The sequence below is a fragment of the Diplotaxodon limnothrissa genome, linkage group LG5 (genome assembly GCF_057381915.1).
Source record: "Diplotaxodon limnothrissa isolate DT_005_m linkage group LG5, D_limnothrissa_male_GT1.1, whole genome shotgun sequence".
Lineage (NCBI taxonomy): Eukaryota > Metazoa > Chordata > Actinopteri > Cichliformes > Cichlidae > Diplotaxodon > Diplotaxodon limnothrissa.
The window spans coordinates 7,069,470-7,096,627 of record NC_140600.1 but is presented as its reverse complement, the minus strand read 5'-3'; the positions used below and the strand labels follow the sequence as shown (position 1 = coordinate 7,096,627).

Genomic DNA, 27,158 nt, shown 5'->3' with positions numbered 1-27,158 from the left:
ATTCCAGCTATTTCATAGTTTTTTTTTCATTAAAGTTACTGCAAAAATATGCAATATAGCTTACCAATTCTATTGGGTATAAAGTCATACAAATAAATATTAAGTGGCAGTGCCTGATTACAAATTATTGTAAATTTATTTGATACACGGTAAAAGATTAAACTCTTGTTTGCCATATAAAATACCAAGTGCATAATTGTTTCCTCCCTTTGGGAAAATAGACATTTCTCAGTAAGCAAACAACATTTCAAAGAGCAACTCTGAGGCATAGAAAAGTGACAGAATCCAATACTACAGGAACCCCGAAGATTTAAGTGCAAACGTTTCATCACAACATCTGCATTTACAATATCAGCACTATTATCAAAACACATAACATAGAAAATGCAGATTTAGATTTATCCCATAAGGCTTTGATTCCCTACAAAAACAAAACAAAAATGGCCAACATCGCCACGGGGCCGTCGTTGCCACCTCCTCCTAAATCCACAAGAGGAAACACATGCACAGAGAGAACATTAAATCAGAAAACCCAACATAGGAGACATCTAACTACTTGGCCATTACAAAAATAGAAATTAATCTTAAAATTCTATTTGTGTTACAGGAAAATAAAGAAGATTACACACAAACAAAAGCTTAAACAGGTCTTCTATATATATTCATATACTTTCTGAGTAGAACATTGAGAAGCAGGCTGGAAACAGACATGGCTGCCAACTTTAATACACTGCCTGATTACATTTTACATGCTGTGCATGTTGCTGTCCGTATGTACAGTAAAGCATCCAGAAGGTCACTGCGGCACATTTGAGCTGCAGTGTGCTTGTGCACAAAACATCCCTGGTGAAGTTTTACTCCAAACTTCCGGGGTTTGGTCTAAGATATGGCATAAAAGCGAAGAGGAGAGCTGTGGTATACTGTTCCATCGCTTTACCTCCATCCAGTATCGGGAGAGACGTGGGCGCGGCTGTGGTAAGGCACCATATATCACTCTGATGGACAGTGGGGTCAGTTAGTTGAGCAGAAATGAGCAGTAAGTTCCCCCACTCCCCAACATCCATCCCTGGGGTGCAAAGTCTGGTAAACACACAAAATTCAGTGTGTTTTATCCAAGTATTGTGTAAACATGTCATGTACAATTTGCATGTTTAGCATAGAAAGGTGGGATTTACCACCTTTGGGATTTCAGTCTGTCACTCAGACGTATGGCTTTAAAATCAGTGGCAAAGAAGGTGCAAACCTCTCATGGCTGATCAGCGAATAGAGGGTCCTAAGGGGGAAGGAGCTTTTCTGCAGATGAGCCACAACATGATGGCTGCTCTCATGAAGAGAGAATAATCTGGGGTGTGTTTAAAGGTACTGTGAGCGAACTGCGAACTAGTAAATCTCGGAGAAACAAGCAGATAGCTCTTACAATGGCCAGCGACAACACATATGGAACACCAAGGCTGGCGTGTGGGGTAGTAACCAACAAACCACCTTCAACTGTCTGATATAATCCCCAACACAGCAGGTGTGCACTGTGGCACATGAAGGTTCATTAGCATATGATGAGAGGTGACCATAAATGCTTTGGCTCGTCACTGCATGTTCAGATGACTAACAGCCAGTGCTGGGAACCAACAACAGCACTGACACGCCAAGCAACACGTCAGATATCAGTGAGGCTGTAAAAGATGCTGGGAATGTTTCCTGGGAGAAGAATCCTTCTGGTTTCAGCTCCCACCAAAGATCAACTAATACATCAGCTCAAAGATATTACGTCTTTAAAAACACCAGCTCAGCTGACAGAATAACCCAGTATATATGATGTCTGCCATTTTTACTGCATGTTAAACAAATTGTACAGAGAAGATGGACACAGTCTCCACGACATTGCCAATTGGTTTTGGTTTAAACATTTTGAAGCCTCAGTGTTAGGAAACAAGAGGCTGTAAACATACATTTTAATGCTGTACTGGAGACTTCTCCACATCACCTGTCTTTTGCATAACTACATCAGATAATGATAAACTGGTGTTGGCACAGGTGAGCTTTCATCCATACTGAACTAATGTTATGCATATTAATCACTGAGCTTTAGCGGCTTCTGCTGGAGTGGCAGTAGAGTGGCTGCTATGCTATTTTCTCTTGGCTTTTCTCTTACATGGTTTGTTTGAGACACTTATGGTAAGAGCCGTTAACATGATGCCTGAATTACAAATGAAGGATTTGTCGTTGCTTGGAGAAAGAGTTATGGCTTCGCTTTCTTTCATTCCCACGTGAAAGCTTTACCAACCGGAGGCAGACCAGCTCATGCTGGATTTCAGACCTATTCTACTAGAGACGCACAATTCACTAGAGCTGATACACCGAGGCAAGGTTCATGGTTCAGCTTGGATTATGGCCACATGTTACGATAAGACAGAGCAGCTGAAGCTAGGCTTAACATTTAAATTTGTGTTGAGACCTGGCTGAAAGATAGAGGAGCTGCAGGTAAACATGCAGCTTGAAATAAATCCTTTAAACTAGAGGAAAAGTTAAGGACTGAGCACAAAACCAAACAGAATCACTGTGAGCAGGCCCGGTGTCGTGTTTGGCAAGAACACTTTAGCATGAGAAAAGAAGGTCTGAGTCTATAAAAGGAAAGATTCAGCTGCTCCGTGTGTCCAGGTATGAAGACTGCAGCTGCTGAGGGTTCAGTCCACGTGCACATCTGCTTCCATAAAAAAGGGGTTTCAAAAAACAACTTTCTTTCAACTTTTGTGACACAAGGAGCCCCAAAAAAGCCAGACTCTGTTTAAGTGTGTTGATATTATTAAGATAATAGTGAAGATGAAAATAAACGAGCACAGCAAAGCAGTCACACAGCAGGCCTGCCGACACTTCTCCACACACCTGAGCGTAGTGTGAATCCTGTGGCAGAGAACTTCAAAGCACCAGAGTGATGTGAAATAAACACTCAGCTCATCGTCCTGGATGTGGGTGGAGAAGGTGGAGTAGGAGCGGGAGAAGAGTAGGTGTCTGGCTTTCTGGGTCCAAATGTGTTGGTACTGAGGGGAGAAGGAGACGGGCTACTCCTATGTTTTCTGAGGGTCCGGTGAAATGGGGCCAGGTGTGTTGGTCCCGTCCATGCTGTGCACTGGGATCTGGAACTGGGGGGTGACGACTGACGGAAACTGAAAGAGATTATCAAGGGGTGAGTTAGATGCACCGATAGATACAGAAAGACTGACTGAGAGCAGAGAGCGGCACTGACTTGGAACAGGTGGCCTCCCTGGCGTCGCGTGGCTGGGCTGAGTGGAGCGACCGGACTGAGCGTGCTCCAGAAGTGGATGTTGGAGAGAAGCGGGCTTGGAGTCAGCAGAAGCGTTGGAGTCTAAGGAGGACAAAACAAGGCCCACACTTAAACTAGACTGAGATTAATGTGCATAAATGATAAAGATGTTTTTATAGCAGATTTTTTAAAATAAATAAATACACATTGGGTGTCAGTTTGGCTCAGTGAGAGAGCAGCGGCCTGCTGCATGTCTTCCCTCTCCATCTTCACTGTTTCACTATCCAAATATGCAAAAACACAGAGTCATGACTTTCTAGTCATTGTGCTGCACAGAGGTGTCACGTTGCATTTTTGGAGTTTATTTCTAGTCTAACTGTTAGGATCACGATGCTTTTGTTCGACTCCAGTGTTGCCCATTAGCAGCAGCAGCATGTATTTCTCGGAGGAACCCTGAGAATGCAATTACAACGCACTAATAGACCTTATCAAGGTCCGGGAAGTAGGATGCTTAGGATGCTGCAGGATACCCAAGGGGATCATAGAGAATCTGCACATCCACAGCTACTTGAATGAATAAATATGCATGTGATATATGATCTGATATGGCACGGAGAGAGAATCACAAACCAAAGGAACAACTACCACTGAGTTAGTGCCAAAGCACTTTCACTTGGTTTTCTTTTTTGTTTATTGTCTGGCAGTTTTTGCAATCAGAATTGTGATCTGAATCCTTTGTGGTGCCAAACACACTTTGCTTTTGCAAGAACAGCTCTAGAGAATCTCTACAGGCTCGTCTTGCTCACATGACTCTTTTAACATTACTCATTTCTATTTGTGTTATTTCAGTTATTACACTATATGTGGCATATAATGACGATGTCTAAGGCAGGACACACACTGACACATTCAAAGACAATACACAGAATAATAAATACCAAGTGACCAAATTGAGACAAACAAGTCCCAGGCTGTGTGACGTAGGAGACTTTTTCCCCAGTGGCAAAACTTCTTTACCCAACAACACAGACATTATGTTAGACATCAGAAAAAAGAACAATAGTTTCCTGAAAACATAAAGAGACATTCAAACAGAAGCAAACTGCTTTTACATGACACCTTGGAAATTACTCTTTCATTGTTATTAAAAGTGATCGAGACCTCTCACACATTGCTTTAGTTGAAAAGATCCCCATTCAGTCTAAAAATATCTGGATAGGATTTTGATCTAGTTTTATAGAAAGACAGGAAATAACAGGATGGATCACCATGCATTAAAAATAAACTACAGCTAAAACCTCTGATGCCACCAGTGCAGCTCTGACTCCATCACAGGCTGCGAACAGAGAAAACATGAACTCAGTCTGAGCTGGATCTCATGATCAGACCTGGCTGGCCTGCTGGGGGACAAATAGTGAATCAACAACACAATTACATCTAACAGACTGTGACATTTTATACAGCAGCGCACGCAGGCATGTGATCTGTAAATAGCATGACCAGGAACACACAACAAAGCAAGGGAGCATCAGTTAATCCTGAAGCACTGCTGCCCCCTGCTGGACATGATCACTACCTGTTTGAGCCGTTTCTGTGAACTCACCTGAAGCATTGCTGGTGTGAGCGAGGCAGTAGGCAGTGAGGGGCTGCAGAGATTCATGGGGGAGAAGTCAGAGGCAGTGACGAGCAGAGCTGGTGGGCTGAGGTGCAGGATTTTGGGGGGCTTGCGTGCCTTTCCTGAGCTCTGGGTGCTGACTGTGGTGCTGCTGCTCACTGAGGAGGAACTGGTTTCAGTGTCCAACATGCTGGTCTCATCTCCAGACAGGACAACGCTGCTCTCCATCTGCTGCTCAAAGACAGGTTCTCTGTTTTTTCTCTGACATATTCAAACTACAACACAACCCCGCCAAAGAGAACTAGAACAGGAGTCCATAGTGACTTTAGTGGGCATGCTCATTCCATTTAACTTTATTTATAAAATATCTAGTTTAAATTGGTGTTTATTGTTTTCAATTAGTTCTACTTTTCATTATATGGAGGGGTATTTGTCAGGTGTACCACGTCAAAAAGATATATTCTAACAGACAAGTCAAAGTTTTAGCTGAGTTCTACTTAACTATAATAACCTTGGTAAAGGTGCATCGAGTGTAGCGCTGAGAGGAGATTAAAGTCAGACTTTGACAGGACTGTAAAATTTATGGAGTAATCCAGTCAGTTGTTTTATCACCAGTATTTAAGGCATCACAAAAAAGCAGCTGCAGAATTCTAAAATACACTTTGACGTTCTTTTTATTACTATCAATATAAAAACACACATAATAAACTAAATCAAATATCCTGTATTATTAAAAAAGTTCTACCATTTTTAAAGAAAATGAACTGCTTGAAAACTCAAAATATGTATGATATCCAGTACTGTGTAAAACTCCAGACTTTGTGTGGTTTTCTGTAATCTTGAACAAGAGTTCTCCAGACTTTCTGAAGGCCTGTCAAAGATTTTTCTGCAGACATTGGCTGCCTTTTCCCCAAGTCCTTTTTTTGGTTTTGTTTCTTTAGTCGCTTAACACTGACCTATGAATCATTCAAGCAAAAAAGAAAGGCACATAAATAAACAGTGTTGTATATACATGTAACAGAAAACTTGGCAATCCTATTTCTTTTTGCACTTTTTGCAAGGTGACTCAGAAAGAGCTATTAGCTGCAAACTTGGCATATCAAAAAGAAGGGGCAAAAAAATTACTTATAGCAGATGAACAGTATCTAAAGGTCATGTTCTGGGAAGGAAAGGCTGGCAAAACTGCCAACAGTGAGCATCCAAAGTCTGTTAAACACAGCAGAGGTCGTGTCCCTCTGTAGCATGTACATGGTTTGGTTATGAAAAGTCTGCCATGGACCAGAAAACTGTACTATGCAAATTATACAGGAAACCGGTTCCCACCTCAGACTGAAACCCGGCAAACCTCTACCACCTATGCAAGAATCACGTGAAAGAGTATGGAGACAGTTTATGGATGAGAAGTAAAAAAGAGCCGTCAGGTGCTCAAAATAAACCTTAGACTCAAACGTTAGAACAGGCTTTTCCCCGCAGCACGCCGTGTAATAAATACAAAGAAAACGGCGGCCGTTACAACTATAATAATAATAATGGATTGGATTTATATAGCGCTTTTCAAGGCACCCAAAACTATGTCTAAAAATGTATCGTTTCATGCATCAGTTAAAACACTCGACTCCAGCTACATGACGCGCAGCTGAGAACACTTCACGCAGGTCGAGCTGCCCGAGATTCACAGAATTTACAGAAAATGTTACATTTCTGTGATTTATAGCGTTGTCGGGACGATATATCGGGATATGAGATTTTGGTCATATCGCACAGCCCTACTATCAGTCAGTGACCCACCCAGAGCCAGCACTGAAGCAGCGTGGGATCATTTTAACAGAAACAGAACAAAATGTAGTCAACATCCAAACAAGGGCTTTCAATGTCCTTCAAGAAGTCTGGAGAACTTTTCCTAAAGACTACTTAAAGTACCGCTGACGAATAAAGGTGGTCATACCAAATATGGAGTTTCAAGCTCTTTAAAATTGTACAATCTCATGTGTACTGTATTTCCACGTCTGTTTGCACATGTTTCAATAAATCGTTGCACCTCCAAGAAAAATTTTAATAATTTCAGTTTTAATTATAACTAAAATTGAGGCATGATTCAAGGCTCTTGCACAGTACTGTACTATGATGATGTGTGATTGTTCCACTGAGCAGAGTGACTGTCTCTCTGCGTTTGAATGTATACTTGCCTTCTCCTGTGCCTGAGAATTTGTGGGCTCCGGTGCCTGAGCGTCTGTGGGCTGAGAAGATCCAGACTCAATGTCGCTGTCAATCACCAGCTCCTGGGAAGAGTCTGGCACTAGATTGGGCGAGGGGCTGGTTGAGGTCAGATCTGGGAGGCTGAACGTTGGTTCTGATGGGCGGATGTTATCGAATGAGTAAATGGTCTGTGGTGGCAGGGAGGAGTGTGTGCTGATGTCTTCAGCCCTGCGGGGAGGAGTTTGAAGAGAATCCAAGGGGCTGGGCATGAGGCCGGGCTCTATAGCAACCTGAGGAGGCAGTGCTGGTGCTGGTTTTTGAGGGGTGTTTCCGAACTTGATGACCGAGGGCAAAGCAGTGGGTTGCTGCGTTTGAGGCAGCGTCTCCTGGCCCTGTGAAGCGGCAGTGACAGCCCTCTTCTCAGCCATCTTCTCTGCTGGATTCTCTATTTTGATGGACTTGAAGAGCTGCCGCCCATTTTGCAGCGAGTTGAGCGTGAAGGACGTGTACATGCCAGAGTGAATGTAGTCATTGCGGTTCGACTGCTTGGTGCTGGAGGCCAGAGATGCTGCGCTAACTCCCACCCTGGCTCTGTCGCCAGACTCGGCCTCCTGCACAATGTCGTCTGCCCTCTTCGATAGTGGAGTGGTACCCCCTGCGCCCGCATCCACGCCCTCTGCTCGAGCGACGTCTCCTTTGAGGATGTCAGGATAGGACACGAAGCGATAGACAAACTTCTGACCGTTCACCTTCTTTATGATGTTCTACAAAACAGAAACACAGCGTGATAATTATGCACGCACACAGCTAGTGCAGTGTGAGACTGTGGTAGTATGTTTCTAAGAAAAAATATAGAGTCAAACCACAGAAAGGCTTTGTGCGTGGGACAGATCCGTCTTTCCTGTCTGTACGAATCTACTAACCACGAATGCTGCAGCCAAACATACCAGACCAGCCCTGCCCTGCACGCCCACAGGGTCAGCCTGAGACTCAGCCAAACCGCGAGCAGAGTGGGAGACAGACAGCTCTCTCCTTCTCTTCAACATGTCACAGAGCAGTAGGTTTGAAAGGCCCCTCCCCACACTCAAAAATGCATTTGACTCTTATTGTAGACAACCAAGTGTGGTACTTAAAGAGGAAGTGGGAATGATTCGGTGACATTACTACTGCTTTGAAGCCAATCATGGTGCCACATGTGTCACAGATTACTACTGAAAACTGTTTTTCTATACGTCTGTATATACTCTGGAATGGTTGCTCTTTGATGCAGCTGCCTGGAAGAAACGACCTCCGAGTCTCCAGCTGCTGCTTCAAAACACACAACAGCTGCACACCTGATTTCACACACATCAGAATGTGATCAAACTTACAGTACACGTTTTGGAATGTGAGTCTTTATGTAGTTAACATTCTGCCTCCCGGACAACATGCCGGGGAGCATTTTTAAATATTCAAATTTAAAATTCCCTTCTGCTTCATCTGACCTCAGGGGCTTTTTGAAATTCGAGAAATAGGACAAGAATAGAACAAGTGATTCATCATAGATTAACTGTGCTAATGTCATATACTCCAGCATTATCTTATTTTGAAAACAATCATCAGTATCTAGAAAACAAGGCCAGGAGACTGTGCTGCACATTTAGTGGGAAAACTATTGCTGATCTCTACTAGAGAAATCAGAGATGATCTGAACCTGTATGGCCCTCAGCCCAAGGTGCCATCTCTGAAGCTGAATGACACTACCATGAGTAAACTGCAGGTCCTCTAAAGGTCACTTGAACCTGGCTGCAAAAGCAAAGTGATCACCACAGACTCCCAGTTTAAAAGCCTTAACTTGACATCGTGAAAAAGCATATTTACATCCCAGTTTAAAAATGGTTTTCCAACTAATGGCTATTTTACTCCTTCACAACAAATGCATGGTAGCTGAGGGGTTTTTGTTTTTACTTCTCCTGTTTGGATTTTACTGAGGTTTACAGTAAGGAGCATGTCAGCTTGGATTGACAGATGCGGTTATGGTTAGGCCTTAGCTCTGCTAATTGGAGTCAAAGAACTCGATCGCTTGACCACATTTGAGGGTTTGAGTATGTTAATGGCCTAATTTGATAAATAACATCCCGCTGGGAGACAAAACCCATTCAAAACCCATTCAATAAATAACGTCCCGCTGGGAGACAAAACCCATTCAATAAGTCTGTGCTTCAATTTCAGTGAAATTCAGTCATTTTATTAGTCGGTTACTTACCGCTGTAGTTCTCTGCATTGTACAGTTTATAAATATGGTCAGCTTTGGCTCCAAAGTGCACGTTTCAAAATGAGGAGTCCAAAAACCATAGAGGGTATATAAATCTTTTCAGACTAAGGAAAAAAATTGAGAAATTGTCACAACTGTGTGCTTTTGGCTCTTTACCCTCTGCCTCCGTTACCTTTGAAAGCTAAGTCTGTTTCACTAGTCACTCTTTGTGTTACTTAAGTGGTGTTACCAGTAGAGCTGGGCGATATAAGATTTTTTCATATCACGATATGTTTTTTTCATTTCAGGCGATAACGATATCTATCACGATATCAGCCAAATAACTATATTTGTAAGATTTAAATGTGCCGTTGCTCACAAGTAAAATGTGAAATAATCAGCAGCTTGTTTTTATTTAAATATTTATTTCCCATAATAAGTTCAACAGGGTAGATGTACTTAAGGAACATGAGACTTTTTCAGATAAATAAAGGCAAATATTGCAAACTACACAAAAGGCAGCCGCTAAAGCGTTTAAGTTTTAAAATAGAACAAACGAAACAGACTAAATTGTCAATTCCACTTAGAAACAAAATATTAATTCTAAAAATAAATCTTAGTTTGTTTTACAGAAGAACAGACAAAACTGACTAACTTTTGTCAATATCAAATAAACTGAGAACTAAAAGGAAATTCTCAATCTCTCCTTGTTGTATAGCTGAGCTTTTCAAACAGTTTTAACAGTTACTTTAGTCTGACAAAAGCCGAATGACGAATTAGCGCTTCCAGTCAGAGACTGAGGCTACGTCCACACGTACACGGGTGTTTTTGAAAACGGAGATTTTCCGTTTTCGTTTTAAAAATAATCCCGTCCACACATAAAGGCAGAAATGAAGGAAAACGCTGCTATGAACATGCCAAAGCAGCAGGTGGCGCTAGATTCCTAACCGTGCAGAAATGTTGGCCAATCAGAAGTCTAGAAGCCTCGGTGGGAAAAAGTAAACAAAGCTGGGGCATAGAAGCAGAACCGAGTCGTATGTGTGGAGGGACAGTAACTGTGTGTATATGTAAGCATTTAAACACTGCAGAGAGTAGAATTAACAGTATTGTAGAAATTCATTTCACCGAAACAATAACGTGGCGCACAGTGTGACGTCAAAAAATGCGCACACCTTTGACGCTGCATTTTCTCCGTTTTTCTAGTCCACACGTAAATGCAAAAACTGAGTTTTCAAAAATCTTCGTTTTCAGTGACCAAAAACGCCGTTTACGTGTGGACAAAAGGTGCAAACGCATAGAAAAATCTGCGTTTTCAAAAATACCCGGGTACGTGTGGACGTAGCGCATGCACCAGTTCATTGTATTTCCAGACTTGCTTTCGGCACAATTTACAGTGCACGCTACTCTGTTTTTTGTCAGACTTGAAATAGCCGAAATACCTTCACACTACGGAACTTCTATGGCTCTTCCGTTCGACAATCTCTCCGGCATTGGAACCATCATCTGTTTTCTCTTCGGTCACGCTCGGTTGATTTTTCTAGTCGGCACACTCATTTCCTCCATTACCCGGGCGGTACGGTGGCTGGCTGCTTCCCAAACAAATACACATGTGCGACTTGGCACTTGTGCTGTACGTAACAAGTCACGTGACGTGACGCTGCGGCTGTGATTGGTTCAGCTCTGCGCTACGTAATTTGGATTGGCTGTTCTTTTTTTTTTTTTTTTTCTTTTTTTTTTTTTTTTTTTTTTTTTTTTTTAAGAGGACAAGAGCGGCGAGGTCTATCGCGATAGTTTAATTTTTCTATCGAGAAAAAGTTATATCGCGATACATATCGTTATCGTTCTATCGCCCAGCTCTAGTTACCAGTAACAGACCAGTCTCAGATTCAGATTATTACAGTTGCAATCACTGCAACTTTCTTGGCTGATTCTGATTTGTTGTAACTGCATCCCGCCGATACAGATCTTCTTTTTATACCCGATTTTCTTTCTAAAACCTATAATAAAATAAAAAACAACTTTTCTTCAATAAAAAGTTTTATTTTCACAATAACAGAAATGATTCAACTTTACAGTTTTCACAAGTTCTCACTTAAACAACTGAAAATAAACTGCTCTCCTGCTGTAAGAGGTACAAACTCTGAAAACAAGTGACCTGACATATTTTAGCTTACAACACAGAAGCAGGTGCAACAGTTTCGTACAGCAAAACAAATGGCAGTAACTCGTATCACGTTGCAGTATGTTTATAAACTCCTTCGATAAAGAGACTTTTACGCTACTCTCTTTTTCACCTGTCTCTATAATTCTCCTCATAACCACTTTGATCCTTTGCCTGTACTTAGCCTGCTAGCTTGTGACTGGCTATGAGTAGCTTTAGCCCTTTTGCCTCTGCTAGCTTCTTTAAAATAGCCATGTTCAGCTGGGTGAGGGGGATTTTTAAAACACCCAAATAATAATAAAACAAAACAAAACAAAACAAAAGAACAACTTTTCAAGGCAGTTAAGGCTCACAGCAGCTGGTAGCCCACCAACCACACAGTACCCACCCTATCAGCCACAGGAAAAAACATATCCTGACATCATCTGGCCTACATGAACACCAGCCTGCAATTGGTTGAATGTTTAAGAATACTGAAGAACAATGAATGGTTTATGTTCAGTCTTAATGAACTGAAAGTGTAATAACTGTTACTTGAAGAACAAAAAAACCCTGAGCTTTCAGCTGCGATGTATCTCACCTGATAGAAGACTATAGACGTGCTTACCTTGTCATAGTAGTATCTGAGTGCCCTGCTCAGTTTGTCATAGTTCATATTGGGCTTGTTCTTGCGGGCTCCCCACAGCCGGGCCACCTCCTCAGCCTGCAGCAGTTTGAACTCCCCTTCGTCATTGGTCCAGCAGATGAGCTGCTCATTGTTGGAATCCAACAGAAGCTGAAGCAGGAACTGCCACAGGGTGACGGAGTTGTCCATGTCTGTCACTGAAAAAAAAAACAAGGCAGGGACAAAATAAAAAATAAAAAAATGACGCTTTGGGTCAGTATTAAATCAAATACTGAGATCCCACAGACATGTGGCCCCAATTTATATTATATTACATCTTATAACTAAAGATTTACAGCTTTTACAGGACCAGGTGGAATATCTGCTACAAGCACTGTTCACCTGTGTGGTTCTGCCATTGTATTACTGTAGGGTCTACCTTACAATATAAAGCACCTTGAGGCGACTGTAGTTGTGATTTGGCGCTGTATAACTAAAATTGAACTGAATTGCTAGATAATAATGCAGCCACACACTCTGCTGAATAAACGGAAGACTTGTTTCTTTACCAGCTGGACTGAGTCAAAAATCTTCGATGGAAATTTCTAATACGCAGAGAACACAGTCACTTTGGTTCGTCTTCATATCTTGGTGAGCAGGAGCATTCTGAACGACTGCGGTTGTTTACGACCATGACACACTCATACTAAATGGAAAATCACTTGCTGAAGGGGCCCAGGATATGCACAGGTGTGTCATCTGCAGAGGTGTTTATGTATATATTGTATATGAGTTAATAGACCTCTCTGCATTGAATCATATCTGTTATTAACCTCTGTCTCTCTTCCACAGCATGTCTTTTGTCCTGTCTTCCTTCTCTCACCCCAGGACTCTTTAAAAGAACTTTTATGGGTTTGTTTTTTTATAAAGATGATCAAACTTCATGCCTTTCACTGTTTCTCTGTGTGTGATTTAAAAAAAGTGTCTGATATGTTGTTGCACTGCACCGTGTTGTGAATTGAATTGACAGCAGCTAAGCTTCGATCACTGACCAGAGAGGAAGAACTTGGTGCAGACCAGCGTTTGTTATTTTTAATGTACCATGCCTTTAATGTAGTGTTCAACATTGCGGGACTATGAAGCACTTGTGACATCCACAAGCAGCAACCCCCGACTGGGTAGCAGGCAGCTATTTCTACCCTGCTGCTAATGGCCCACGCTTTGCTAGACAGGGCTGTTTCCAAATTTTACAAAAGGCAATTACGACAAGCAAAACAATTTTCCGTATTATAAACTACAATAGAAACGGTCACTAACACAAATACTGGATTTACATTAAACAATTTAATAAAAAAAAAAAAAAAAAAAAAAAATACCTAAAAGGATCTAAAATTTAAAAAAAAAAAGGATCCCACACACAATTCCATTCTTGGTCTTTCCCAGAAACTTGAGACTGTTTTCCATTCTCTGGGGATACAGTCGCCTGAACACCCTCAAAAAGTACAAAGAAGAAAAACAGGTGAGTCCTAAGTATAATAAGTATAAGTGATAAGTGACTGCCTCCACTTCACACTAAAATTAGCACCCTTATTCATATTCTTATCCTTTTCTGCAGCTATAGAGCATATATGGTATCACTCTTGGCTGGAAACAGTGCTTAAACAATGGAAAAAACACAAACTTTGTCCAAAAACCTCTCATGTTTAGCCGTTTCCCTCTTTTTCTTTGGTCATTTTAGCCTTTTTGGCCAGGGTGAAGGGAGTATCTGCCATCAAACAAGAAGACAGCCGCATGTAGCTATGATGATGTTTGCTAGTTCACCTTACATGCATTAATGTAATAACGTGGTTAGCCTACTCAACGTAAATTAGCTACTCACGCAGAGAAGAACGGCTGCTGCTGCCATCATCATCCTCATCATTTCTGCTACACTGGCAGGGCTAGGGGCCAGGACTCTCCTCTTCGTGTTTTTGGGGGATGTTGCATAACAGGCAACCCACCCGCAGTAGATGTGCTCGGTGTGAGGTCTCGCAGCAAGCTATCAAATACGGCGCATTTCTCGGCTTTTAAAAAAAACGCTATGCGTCGCCAGGTGTTTCATCGGATTCGAGGTGTTACCTCCTTTGACAGTATCACAGTATCAGCTTAAAGCACTTGTTGCAGGCTGCTGAGTTTGCATATTTTGCTGTGAAGTACAGCCAGACTTTTAACCGCTTCGCCTTGGGCATTTTTAATCTGTAGCTCTGCTCTAACAGAACGTACGTACCTGGCCCCGCCTACTATCCTCGGAAACGTAAAATGATTGGCTAGAAGTGTATCACAGCTCAGGAAAAAAAAGCACCGTAATAAAGCACCGAAATGTGCGCTGCTTTTCGGTCTGGTTACTACCGTTTATGTCAGAACCGGTGCCATCATGGCACCGGACACCGGTACCCATCCCTAATGGTCACTGTTGGCTAGTTGAGCTAAGACTTGGAGCAAGTGGATTTTTTCTTAAAATGAAACAGAAGGAATGAGAAAAGATCTGGCACCCTTTCATTTTTGACCATTTTGACCAGTGTCCATTTATGAGGCAACAGTGATAGTTCTCTTCTTGTCTCATTTTCTTCTTACTGTCGTTATTTTTCATTGATTCCCTGTTTTGTTTTTTAATTGTGTATCTTTTTTTAAAGCTAAAAGACAAAGATGTTTGAGCATTTAAACAGCCAGAACAACTCAAGCTGCCAACTCATGCACTAAATTATATGTAGGAAAACATTCCACCTTAACAGTTGCCAGCTGCCTTGGAACAACAGTGAATTTGATCATTATTTTGTTACCAGAACATACATGGACTGTCTGATAAAGACGGTGAGTCAGAGGCCCTGGCACAGTCAAATGACTTTAAGAACTGTCTACTCAGTTACATCTAAGTGTTATATGTAGAACTGCCATCATAGGAACGGTGGTTATATCACTTCACAAATCAGCCACAAATAACTGCACTCCGGTTTTTAAGTAGACAGCAATTTTAAAGAAGGGTAAAGTCTGAGGTGGTCACCATCAGAAGTGTGCATCCCCCAAATAACACAATAACTGTAGCAATGACAGTGGTAGCAGCATTAATACGACTGCCACCCGTAAAAGTGTAACCATACAGCCTTAACGATTTGACTCTGTCCAATCCTTACCGGCTGTGTGATGAAGCGATCAGTTTCACTATAGCCTCATACCGTGGCGTACAGTACTGTTCAAAAGCCTCAAGCCAGCTCTCATTTCTTTAGATTTGGCCTCCAAAAAGCCAGTAATCTTGAGCAATAGTTCTCCAGGATTTCTGAATGTCTTTCAAATTTTTACTTCACTCACTTGTTTTCAGTCCAGTCCTTCTACCTGACCATTTTCAGAGGAATGGGTTAGGATTTATTATTATGACTTATGAATCATTCAAGTACAAAAGGCACCTAACTCAAAGGATGAACCAGCGTAAGAGAATTTAGCAAAGAACCAATATATAATTCTATCTTCAGACACACAGAATTTGCCATCACTGACAAACACAAAATAGTACTGTTGCACCAATTAGTAAAAGTGTTATTAGCCAAAAACTGATAACTTATATGATCTTTTGGTGTGTAGCGTGTCCTTTTTAAGACATGCTTAAGGAAGAGAAACGGGGAGAAAAGAATGAAGTATGCCAAATGACACAGGAACTGGACTGAAAAGCAGCTGGACCTTTGAAGTGATGGATTCAAATCTTAGGTTTAAATCATCACCAAATACCCAGAGGTCATGAGACAGGTACAACAGTGTGTGTTTCCAGGCATCTGTACAACATGGTGGAGCCTCTGTCATGGTTTGGAACTGCATTTGGGGATCTTGTCAAAGATGAAGGAATAATGAACACAGAAAAGAGCAATCTGATTTTGTCATACCAAATATTGACTTTCAAGCTCAGTAGAATTGCACAAACTCCATTTTTGCCACATTTACATATTAGATATATGCAGGCCTGCTGAGGCCCATGTGTTTCTGACTGTCTTTGAGTCATGGTGGGAAAAAACACCAAGTGAATATGCTTATTATGCTAATTTAGCAGAAAAGAGTCCTGTTATTTGCAGATAAATCGCGGTTTCAACAACACTGCAAACAACTGAGTAACAATCAAAAGGCTGACTTTTGATAACACTTTGGTTTCCTGTATTGTTTTGTAATTTTCAGATCATGTCCTCGGTGTGATTTTCTTTCATACTTGTGATTGACTTTACTGATATGACAGTGCGCTCTGATTCCAGCCCACAAACACAGGCGGCACACCCACACAGGTGTCCTCACTATAACTAATTAGGACTATGTAGGAGTGTACAGAATGTTGTTGACTGCCATCTCTCTCCACATTGCAACTCACATATTTGTAAGCACCAACTTTTATTTTCTTTTTGTTCCATGCTTTGTGGTCTTGAAATCAAGAGCACAGGCAACTGGTACATCTTACTTCAAACCAGCCAAGACAGCCTAACTATAGTTCTTCCTGCTTGTTACCTCAGCTGGGTGCATCTCTCAAGGGTCACCTAATTATATGGTTTCAAAAAGAAAAATGAGAACTTCCTTTTCTCAGCAGGGAAAAGGCTTCTATGGAATTAGAAAAAAAATCAGCTGAGTTCATGTTGTGAGTGACACTGCTGCAAGTCCTATAGTGAAGACAGGAGAGGAACAAATGTATACTGAGTGAGCGGATACTACACATAACCCTAAAAGTACACAAGAGTATAGCTGCCCTTTGTCTCCGGTGCTCCTTATCCTGCCAACTCTCTGGACTCGTGCAGTTTTTGGACATAAAAAAAAAAAAAAGAGTGGACAATCTCTTTCTATTTGGCTGGGGGCAGGTGACCGTTTCATTATAACAACATCCTACTTTTCATGTAACCTTTTTTCAACCTGTTTAGAATTATGAAAACAATAACCTGGAATCTCTGGTCCTTTCTCACACTTTAATGCTATGACAACAATTTTCGTGCAGTTGCTGTGCTGTGGAAAGCAACAGTCTAAAGCTAAATGCTTTCAATTTTTTCACTGCATATTAAGAGCAAAAGACCGTGCAAGTGTAGAGTAAATGTAGCTAAACAAATCTGAAATGGAGGGCGGAAAATGTATGTGATAAGCAAGCAAGCTGCTCTACAACTTGTATCTAATTGTAGCAAGATTCGTTAACAACAGAGCTGCACAACTAAGACCATCAGGCACATTAAATGTGGCCCTCCTGCTCCAAAACGTAGCCAATCTCCATAGACACCCATGTTAGAATGCACGGTTTTACAGCACATTTGCAGCCTGGGTCAGGCTAATCGCAGCATTTATCAAAGATAGGGCAATAGAATGATGAGCTTCCTTGTAACATGTTCAGTATATTTTGGTTTTCTGGTATTAGTTTACTGTTAAAAGAAAGGTTCAACAGTAATTTGCGATTGTCTGGTGACAAGCAAGGGGAATGGACAACTGTTTCCAATAGAATAAAAAAAATAGAATTATTAAATGCCTGCAGCCTTATCAATTATTTTAATCACCACTGGAATGCGTGCGACAGTTTCTCATTCCAAAACAATGACATCAAATTTAAGGCAGTGGAGCAACAAGCAAAAGCGCCTAATAGGGCTGGGCGATATGACCCAAAATTCATATCTCGATATTTTTTAGCTGGATGGCGATATAAGCTATATATCTCGATATATTTTTTTAAAGCCATAAAGTAAGAACAAAAAGAGAGTTCTTAGTCAAAGCTGTGTCCCAGATGTCACACAGGCACTTTTATTAACATAGAGCAGATGTACATAAAATTTACTCAAAAATAAATTATGAGCATTTATTAAATAATCATGCTCCATAAATAAAAGAAAACAATGTTGTTTTTGTGCATAACAAAAAGCTCACAATTGTGCAGTCAAAATGTAAACTAAAAGACGCTGAGCACAATAACAAAGACAGATTTCACAGCTGCTCTGTTCCCAACTTGTACTGCGTGACTGACAGCCTGGAGTTTGAAATCCGCTTCGCAACCACGTCTCTTAACAGGTGCCATTTATGGTCCTTATACACAGTAGGGTAATATTACGTTGAAGCACAGTACGTATCACTCCGCGAGGCTCAGCCGTAATGCTCCGACAATCCATCAAGCGGTGCAGCTCCGTAGCTTACCAAAGTCGTACTAAAACATTTTTGACAGATTGCTGAGCGCCGTGTTCCACATAAAATCGGTTTGCGGCCATCAAGCACAACCAGAATTCATACATAAGGCGCGCTGTCAACTTTTGAGAAAATGAAAGGATTTTAGTCCGTGCAGCACCTCTGGGCTGCATGGCGTTAGCGTAGTTAGCTCGTTAGCGTGGTTAGCTAGCTAACACGTTGACGCCGTCCAGCCCCACGCACGGGGCGATGCGCAGTAACTCGTTAACGGAGATTTGCCGTGTCCATCTTGTCTCTTCCTGCAGGTGAAGCGATGGGGGAGGAAGGGGAGTTGTGTTCAGTGAAGGAGAGGTGAGGCCGAGTAACGTTGCGTAAAGACGAAAGTGGACGAAAGAGAGGCAAACTTGCGGCTCCACAAGTATAATTATAACGTAACATAGACTATATCGATATAAAAGATATTGTCACATCTTATATCTCGTATAAAAATATATCGATATTTTTTAAAAACTCGATATATCGCCCAGCTCTAGCGCCTAACCCTAACAGGATCTTTTGCTTGTTGGTTTCCAACAGTAAGCTGGTATTAATCATGTAGTACTAATTATGGGTGGGCAATATACTGAATATACTTCATGCATATTTGTAAGTTTTTCCACGTACAATGGTTAAAATGGCTTTATTGTAATCATCACGTATAAATTGGAAATATTAAGCTGTCTGCAGTGTATCAGCTTTGGGGTTTTTTCTATCACATGCTGTGAATGCATCATTAATTCCCCCTCCGAACCAGGACATTTTCTACCTAGCACACTACGCTGAGCATGCGTGCTTATATACTACCAGATAGGGAAAAATATGGAGACTGCGGGAGTTTCAGACATGCGAGGGAATACTCGCTGTCGTTCGGATTTCATACGGAGTATGCCAAACAAAATGCAATCATTTGCAAAGCTTTCCATAAAACTATTGCTGCAAAAGGTAGCTGTACCACGAATTTATTCCACCAGCTGAAAAGTCATCCACTGCAAAATGAAGACTGTTTTAAACTCGGCATGTCAACGTCTCCCTACACGCCAAAGAAAATGTTAAATAAATCAGCTGTGATACTTGTGACTGTTCTTGGTCAGGTGTTTTTATAGTCACTCACTGTATAGATCTGTAATTTGAGGTCATCACATTTTTTATTTTACAATTTTTATATAAGCAAAAAGAACACCTTTTTAATTTCAATTGTTTTATTTTGTCTCCTGAATTCTACGGCACTATGTAGTTAAAAACAACATTAGTATACGGTGTATCATGATATAGCCAAAACTAGAGATGGCACGATACCACTTTTTTATGTCCGATACCGATACCGATATCATAAATTTGGATATCTGCCGATACCGATATGAATCCGATATAGTGTTTTTTAATCAACAAAACTGTTTTTTAAATATCTTGCTGCATTTTGTATAAGTTCATACTCAAGTTTAAAACAACAACTACACTAAAGCTATTCTGTTATACCTGTATGCAAAAAAAAATATTTCATAGTTCAGCAATACTGATCAATCTAATAAACTTAAACCTACACCATCCTCCCTATTCTGGTATTTTAAAGAGTACTTAGCATATATATTAAGCAACCTAACTAATAGGGTTCCAACTCCCAGCAACAATAAAAATAAATAAATAAAAAATAGGGAACCACCCCTCACGCTCCACCTCATGATGCTTAATCGACGTAATCAACCTTAATTTGATGCAGTGTGAAAAAAAAAATGCACAGAAATCAATTATTTTTCAAGAAATATTAAATAGATTCAACATCTTTCTTCAACAAAATTGCAGACTGCACAGATGGTACCTTCCCAAAGGAAAAAGTACTATAGCTTACTAGGGTATATATATTAGACTTAATAGTTACTATATACAGTAATTGACTTCTATTCATTTTACATCAAATTAAAACTTTGGGTGTCAGATAATTATTTATTAAAAGCTAGACATTTTAAATGAGAATAAGAAAGAAAAGTATGTCTTTGTGCCCCCTTTTCCCTGTTCATGCCCTATCGGCCCCCCTGGCTAAACTTTGCTAGATCCGCCCCTGCACAGTTACCAGCGTCAGCTACGTAGAAAAAGATCCTGGAGTAGAAAGTAATATTAAATACATTCTAACAATAGCTGATCAAGCTTAAACGTGCTGCTGTTGTTCAGCCGCTGGTTTCCTCTTTCTGGTGCAAAGTGGGCCAAAAGCAAACTAGAGTCACGGACTCGCGACAGAAAAGCCGATCAGCTGATCGTTAAGCAGTTTCATGATTGAAGTAGCAGCAAGAAGAGGCAGTCGTTTGTTAAGCTTAACGCAGGAATGCTTTACAAACATTCAGAGATGGACTTACACACTTGCTTTACTTCTCTCGGGATAACTTTATCGGAGATGAAATGCCGGGTTGCTAGCGAAGCTCCACATGCTATCCAGACCACCGACAGGTCCCGCATGCCACAGCCGCTCTATCACGTGATGCATACTGCTCCAACGTGCTAACGTTCTGAGGTGAGTTACGGGGTGTTGCAAGTTTTGTGAGGTGCTTTCGTGATATTTAATGGATCGGATTACATTTTTTATTTTTCTCCGATATCCGATCCAGTAATTTAGGTCAGTATCGGACCGATACCGATACGTAATATCGGATCGGTCCATCTCTAGCCAAAACATGTTGTGATTAGATTTTCCTCATATCGCCCAGCCCTAGTACTAATGGTATCAGTCTACAGCTCTATGCTGACTGTATGCCAGCGTTAATTTAATTATTTCATTCACAGAACACAATTGCTTTACTTTTCACAATTTACTCACCCTTCTTTGAAAATTAAGTCAATGCTAACCAGCTAGCTATGCACTGGTTGGTTAGGTTGCTATTGTGGTGGTCATCAACGTCTTTCAGTTGTCTTGAGTTCTTGAGTTTTCTCAAGACTGAATGCAATGCATGCGCTCTGTGAATGCAATGAATCAAATGCACAAACAGCACATAAATACAACATCTTTGTCTCCATCCATACTGGCTGTATTTTCCAAAAGGCACTGGATCGACTAGCTAAGCTGCAATGTTTTGGTTTTGACTGGGTTCCATTTTTGTACAGTTCATTGTCCAAATACTGTGCCACACACACTCTCCTACTGGCTTTAATGGTAGTATATCATAGAATTCCCAGCATTTTGAGTCAAGCCCCATCATTCAGCACCAGCACAGGTCCATATATGTGAGGAACTGAGAACCCTGTGCTTAACTTATTTCCAACAGCAATGCTGCCAAAACAACATTATAAATGTGAGTAAAGTTTCTTCTTAGCTGATACACTGATGGTACATAGCTGACACTTTTTCCGAACTCTATAAAGGCCAGTTTCGAGCCAGGGAAAACCCTGCTACCGAGAACTTGTGATGAGAGACTAGAGAGACTTAATCATTGTTGAATAGGAATAATTTTTAATACTTTGCTTAGAAGGTTTGTGTTTTGTTGACTAATATATCAATGCACACTGATATAAATGGAAGAAGGGCTGTTCTTTAAAAAAATTTTTAAAACAACAAAAAAAACTTATCTATTGACCATTTTCCCTCATTAGGACTAGGGCTGCCACAATTAGTAGACTAGTCACGATTACGTCGACTTTCAAGATCGTCGATGACTAATTTAATAGGCGACGAGTTGTTTAAAGCCTTTTAAGATCTTGAAAGACGCAGGAATAAGCAGTAGGATTTAAGAGTGCAATAACTGACTGAAACAGAAGATGGCAGCACGGAATGTACAAGGAGTCCAGCTGCCGTTAAACCCCAAAGAAGAAGAAGCAGTGCCTGGTATTGTAGCTGTATCCACATTTCGGTGGCCGCATTTGTAGGCCAATTACATTACAGCGACACGGCGAAGCCTGTCCAAATTTGAAGACTCCCCCAAACACGGCCGAAAAATGAGTCCTTCATTTCCCCAGATGTGAAGGATGGGTCGGGTGTATCCTTCGTGGCCCAACCTATCCCAGGATTCATAGTGCGGCCCAGCCAATTCCTGTTTCCAACAATGGCGGCAGCTACTTAGTTTTAATTAGAGCTGGGCGATAGAACGATAACGATATGTATCGCGATATAACTTTTACTCGATAGAGAAATTAAGCTATCGCGATAGACCTCGCCGCTCTTGTCCTCTTTAAAAAATAAAAAAATAAAAAAGGTCAGCTGATCCAAATTCAGTAGCGCAGAGCCGAACCAATCACAGCCGCAGCGTCACGTCGTGTGACTTGTTACGTACAGCACAAGTGCCAAGCCGCATGTGTGTTTGTTTGGGAAGCAGCCAGCGGGTAATGGAGCCAGCGCGTAATGGAGGAAATGAGTGTGCCGACTAGAAAAATCAACCGAGCGTGACCGAAGAGAAAACAGATGATGGTTCCAATGCCGGAGAGATTGTCGAACGGAAGAGCCATAGAAGTTCCGTAGTGTGAAGGTATTTCGGCTATTTCAAGTCTGACAAAAAACAGAGTAGCATGCACTGTAAATTGTGCCGAAAGCAAGTCTGGAAATACAATAAACTGGTGCATGCGTCACACTGTGCGCCACGTTATTGTTTCGGTGAAATGAATTTCTACAATACTGTTAATTCTACTCTCTGCAGTGTTTAAATGCTTACATATACACACAGTTACTGTCCGTCCACACATACGACTCTGCTTCTATGCCCCAGCTTTGTTTACTTTTTCCCACCGAGGCTTCTAGACTTCTGATTGGCCAACATTTCTGCACGGTTAGGAATCTAGCGCCACCTGCTGCTTTGGCATGTTCATAGCAGCGTTTTCCTTCATTTCTGCCTTTATGTGTGGACGGGATTATTTTTTAAAACGAAAACGGAAAATCTCCGTTTTCAAAAATACCCGTGTACGTGTGGACGTCGCCTCAGTCTCTGACTGGAAGCGCTAATTCGTCATTCGGCTTTTGTCAGACTAAAGTAACTGTTAAAACTGTTTGAAAAGCTAAGCTATACAACAAGGAGAGATTGAGAATTTCCTTTTAGTTCTCAGTTTATTTGATATTGACAAAAGTTAGTCAGTTTTGTCTGTTCTTCTGTAAAACAAACTAAGATTTATTTTTAGAATTAATACTTTATTTCTAAGTGGAATTGACAATTTAGTCTGTTTCATTTGTTCTATTTTGAAACTTAAACGCTTTAGCGGCTGCCTTTTGTGTAGTTTGCAATATTTGCCTTTATTTATCTGAAAAAGTCTCATGTTCCTTAAGTACATCTACCCTGTTGAACTTATTATGGGAAATAAATATTTAAATAAAAACAAGCTGCTGATTATTTCACATTTTACTTGTGAGCAACGGCACATTTAAATCTTACAAATATAGTTATTTGGCTTATATCGTGATAGATATCGTTATCGCCTGAAATGAAAAAAACATATCGTGATATGAAAAAATCTCATATCGCCCAGCTCTAGTTTTAATATTACTCTTATTACTATTTCTGGGTCACAAAATAAACTTTTAGCATATTTTCAGGCGAGAATGTAGCTGTGTAAACTTCAAATATCTGCTTGGTTTATCAAGACATCACATATTTGCAAAAGTGCTCCGACGTTTTTGGAGACGTCTGTTACCCACCAGCTCAATAGCTCGTTTTTCAGTTCAAGGCTCACTAGAGCGGCCAGAACATCGAACTCTCAGCACATAATTTTCAAACCCCCTGCGGACTTTTGCTACTCATATATATAAGTCACTTAGATAACTTAAAAATGTTGTTGTTTGGCTTTTTTCAGTATTTTATTTGTTCCTCGGAAAATCGGTTTGGCTGAGATTAAAGTTATAGTTTTTACACAGCTGAATAAATGTCAAAAAGAACTGATTAAACAGAAGTGTGAGATGGTCGAGAATTTACTCCAGTGTCCTGTTATATTTTAGATAGCAAGGAGCTGAGTTTATTAAACTCCACTGAGACAATCTGCAAATTTCATCAAAAGTTTAATAAACCTATCATCTTGTCTTTACTTTTAGTTAGGACATACCTTAAACACATCAAGCTGTAAGCTAATGATAGTTATATAAGAGCAGACACATGCTGGTGCAATAAGCCGTACGTTTTACATGATCTGATTAGTCGACTAATCGCAAAAATAATCGGTGACTAGTCAACAATCAAAATAATCGTTTGTGGCAGCCCTAATTAGGACATTAGTACATAGAATCGAATGTGTGTATGTGAGAAAGATTTTTTTACGCATTTATCAAATGAAAGTAATAAAAGCATTGATAAAAGCCACCCAACATCACCCCCGTCTATATTTTGGAGTGCTGTGTTCAGATGATTGATATATATATATATATATATATATATATATATATATATATATATATATATATATATGCGCATGATAGCTTTATTTAAAAAGTCTAATGGATCATGCTTGGAGCCCAGTCTCAGTAATCTACAAGTGATGTAGTTTTGGAAAAGGTCGTGGCTGCCTTATTTTGTAAGAAGCTCGTTTTTTCCTCATGCTTACTCTTCAGTTTTAATAACATCTCCTATTGCAGGTTTTATGTACCTGTAAGTCACAGCTCCACTCCTCTTGCGCACAACAACTTATTACTGAGGTGATCGCTGCTGCTGCTGTGTGTTGCTGGCTTTTTCATCTGCGATTCTTGTTATTTTGTCCAAGTAACAGGTTCAATATGACTTGTGCTCTCGTCAGTATCTGTCAACATGTGTGCATATAAGCTTCTTATGGGCCAGGGAATAATAAATCTGTCCTGACTCATCGAAACCTGCTGGGATGGAGACACCCAAACTGTCCCAAACTGTCGTGTTAAACCGGTGATATCAGGGCAAAAATAGGACAGTGTCAAAACTGGTGCCAGGGAAGAAGATTACCACTGAATGTTATGCAACTCCTGACATTAGCTGCAAATGTTATCTATGCAGATAACGTCAGCTAGGTCAAATCAGTCAAATGAGGTGTGTTATTCGTGTGGTGCGAACGCTAGGACCCGAGTTGCTGGTTTTCTCCCCTGTCACAGCAAAGCACCCACACAGTTCAAAATAAAAGACCACTTGTTGATAGGTAACGTTTGCTAGTTTCGTCACCGTCAACACAGGCTGGACGTCTTTTCCCCCTCGAGACTTGCAAGTCTCGAGCTATAGCTTCGAAGCTACGTTTAGCGCGAGCGCAAACATCCGCGTACACCAACAAATCAAAGCAGTCTGTTATTTTGCTAACTCTAAGTTAGCACTTAGCTAACCTGGCGTTAGCTTTGCCTGCTAACATTACCTCGCTCGCGGAGCCCGCTGAATTTCCGAGTCGTCGAGCCGCATCGAAATATTCCCCAAACATTTCCGGAGGGCTTTCTATGCGACCATAGCTCAGGAAACAAGTTTCAAACAGAACGTCAAGCAAATGCCTGAACATCAAACACATTAAACTGTATTTGGCTCCCACTGACGAGATATCCTCTGAACAGGAAATAATGTCGCGTTCAACGTTCCTCGTACACTTCCAGTTCAGTGAATTATCCGCCTTCAACTGCTTCAGTGTGCTGGCGGCACTAGATTTTTTTTTTATTGGTAAAACCTGAACATCAAACGCATTCGAGTTACGAAACTAGTGTAAGAATAGTCGCTTTTCTTGCTGGATATGCGTTTAATGTTAGCAGTGTTATTATTAAATCGGCTTAAAAGTTATACCGTGCAATCTTCAGTGTTTGCACCTGCTTTTGGTTGCAAAAAATCCTGCTCTACCAAAAGCACGTTAATGCGTCATTAAACTCACGCTGAGCTCACTTCCTTTGTCGTTATTTGTTTATTGCAGGTGTGTCAAAGTCATTGTAGTTAATTTATATATTCTGTAGCTAAACAACAATAGTACTTTACTTGTGATTTAAACAACTTCAGCAGTGGAAATGACACGTTTCTACTCACAGTTCGCAGTACTACTGGTATCCCCACAGCAGAAATCGCAAGGCAATTACATGAAAAAAGGGATTGTGTCCACTCAGTTTTTACACATACTTGTAGCCTTCACCAGCTCGTTTTGACCGTTGGTGTCACGTTATTGTTTTACCTAAAAGTTCCAAATAGCAGTGGGCTTCTTCTGTGTAGTATTGCTCTTACAGATAATAACATAAGTCCAAATCAAATTTGATAAGAAATGAAAACAAAAGTCTCGTAACATTGAGTCTGTAATACAGACTTTTTTCACACAGCGCCATGTAGGTTTGGATTTTTTCCTCTTAATAAACAGCTTCATGTAGAAGTGTTATCTTGTCTTATCTTTGTCTAATATTTACATTTGTTTGGTGATCTGAAACATTTATGTGTGACAGACATACAAAAAAAAAAAAAAAGAAATCAGAAATCCAGACAGGAGCAAACACTTTTTCATATCACTGTATATTCCCTAGTTTCTTATGGAATTGTACTGCTTTACATTGTAGTTCCTTTAGCTAATGCACTGCCAAGTAATTAAATCTAATAGCAAAAAAAAGTGAGAATGTGGAAGCAGAGTCATACTGTTCACAACTGCAGACTTAACCCCTACGCAGTGTTCCCCTTATTACCTGCAGGGTACCAAAGTGGGGTTTTTCACTCTCTCTCTTACATACTTTCTGTTTAATACTTGGTCATTTGTTTGTTTGTGCTACTACAAAATAAATAATCCCATTTGGGGACATTTAAGCTATTTGAGGCTCTAATCTTAATTTCAAGCTATTTTACAAAGATATAAGTTAAGGACTTTTCACTAAAATCTATATAAAAATATTATTTATTTCACAAGCTGAGAATAACTTCAAAGATTTAAAAACCCTGTGCCACTGGAATAATCTGCTTGAGTCTGTCACAACTGTAATTGCATTCAAATTCAAAATGAAAACTCTCAGAATAGTTACAATGTGTCTCTGATTTA

At 40.5% G+C, this 27,158-nt stretch overlaps 1 protein-coding gene across 1 annotated transcript; it reads right to left on the bottom strand.

The window, feature by feature from the left end:
- Window positions 1–82: 82 nt before the first annotated feature.
- Window positions 83–25,718, bottom strand: elk4 (ETS transcription factor ELK4). Its single transcript, XM_085352990.1, has 6 exons — window positions 25,527–25,718; window positions 12,072–12,286; window positions 7,061–7,834; window positions 4,863–5,105; window positions 3,242–3,361; window positions 83–3,161 (listed from the first exon to the last, which is right to left on the bottom strand). Exons 2-6 carry the CDS (start codon window positions 12,276–12,278, stop codon window positions 3,063–3,065), a joined length of 1,443 nt encoding a protein of 480 aa, XP_085209116.1. The 5' UTR covers window positions 12,279–12,286; window positions 25,527–25,718; the 3' UTR covers window positions 83–3,062.
- Window positions 25,719–27,158: the final 1,440 nt, after the last annotated feature.

Coding starts and splice junctions, on each gene's coding strand:
- elk4 (XM_085352990.1), bottom strand. CDS start 12,278: ATGGACAACTCCGTCACCCTGTGGCAGTTCCTGCTTCAGCTTCTGTTG. Junction 3,362..4,862: donor TCACACCAGCAATGCTTCAG/GTGAGTTCACAG, acceptor TGTCCTCCTTAG/ACTCCAACGCTTCTGCTGAC. Junction 3,162..3,241: donor AGGGAGGCCACCTGTTCCAA/GTCAGTGCCGCT, acceptor AATCTCTTTCAG/TTTCCGTCAGTCGTCACCCC.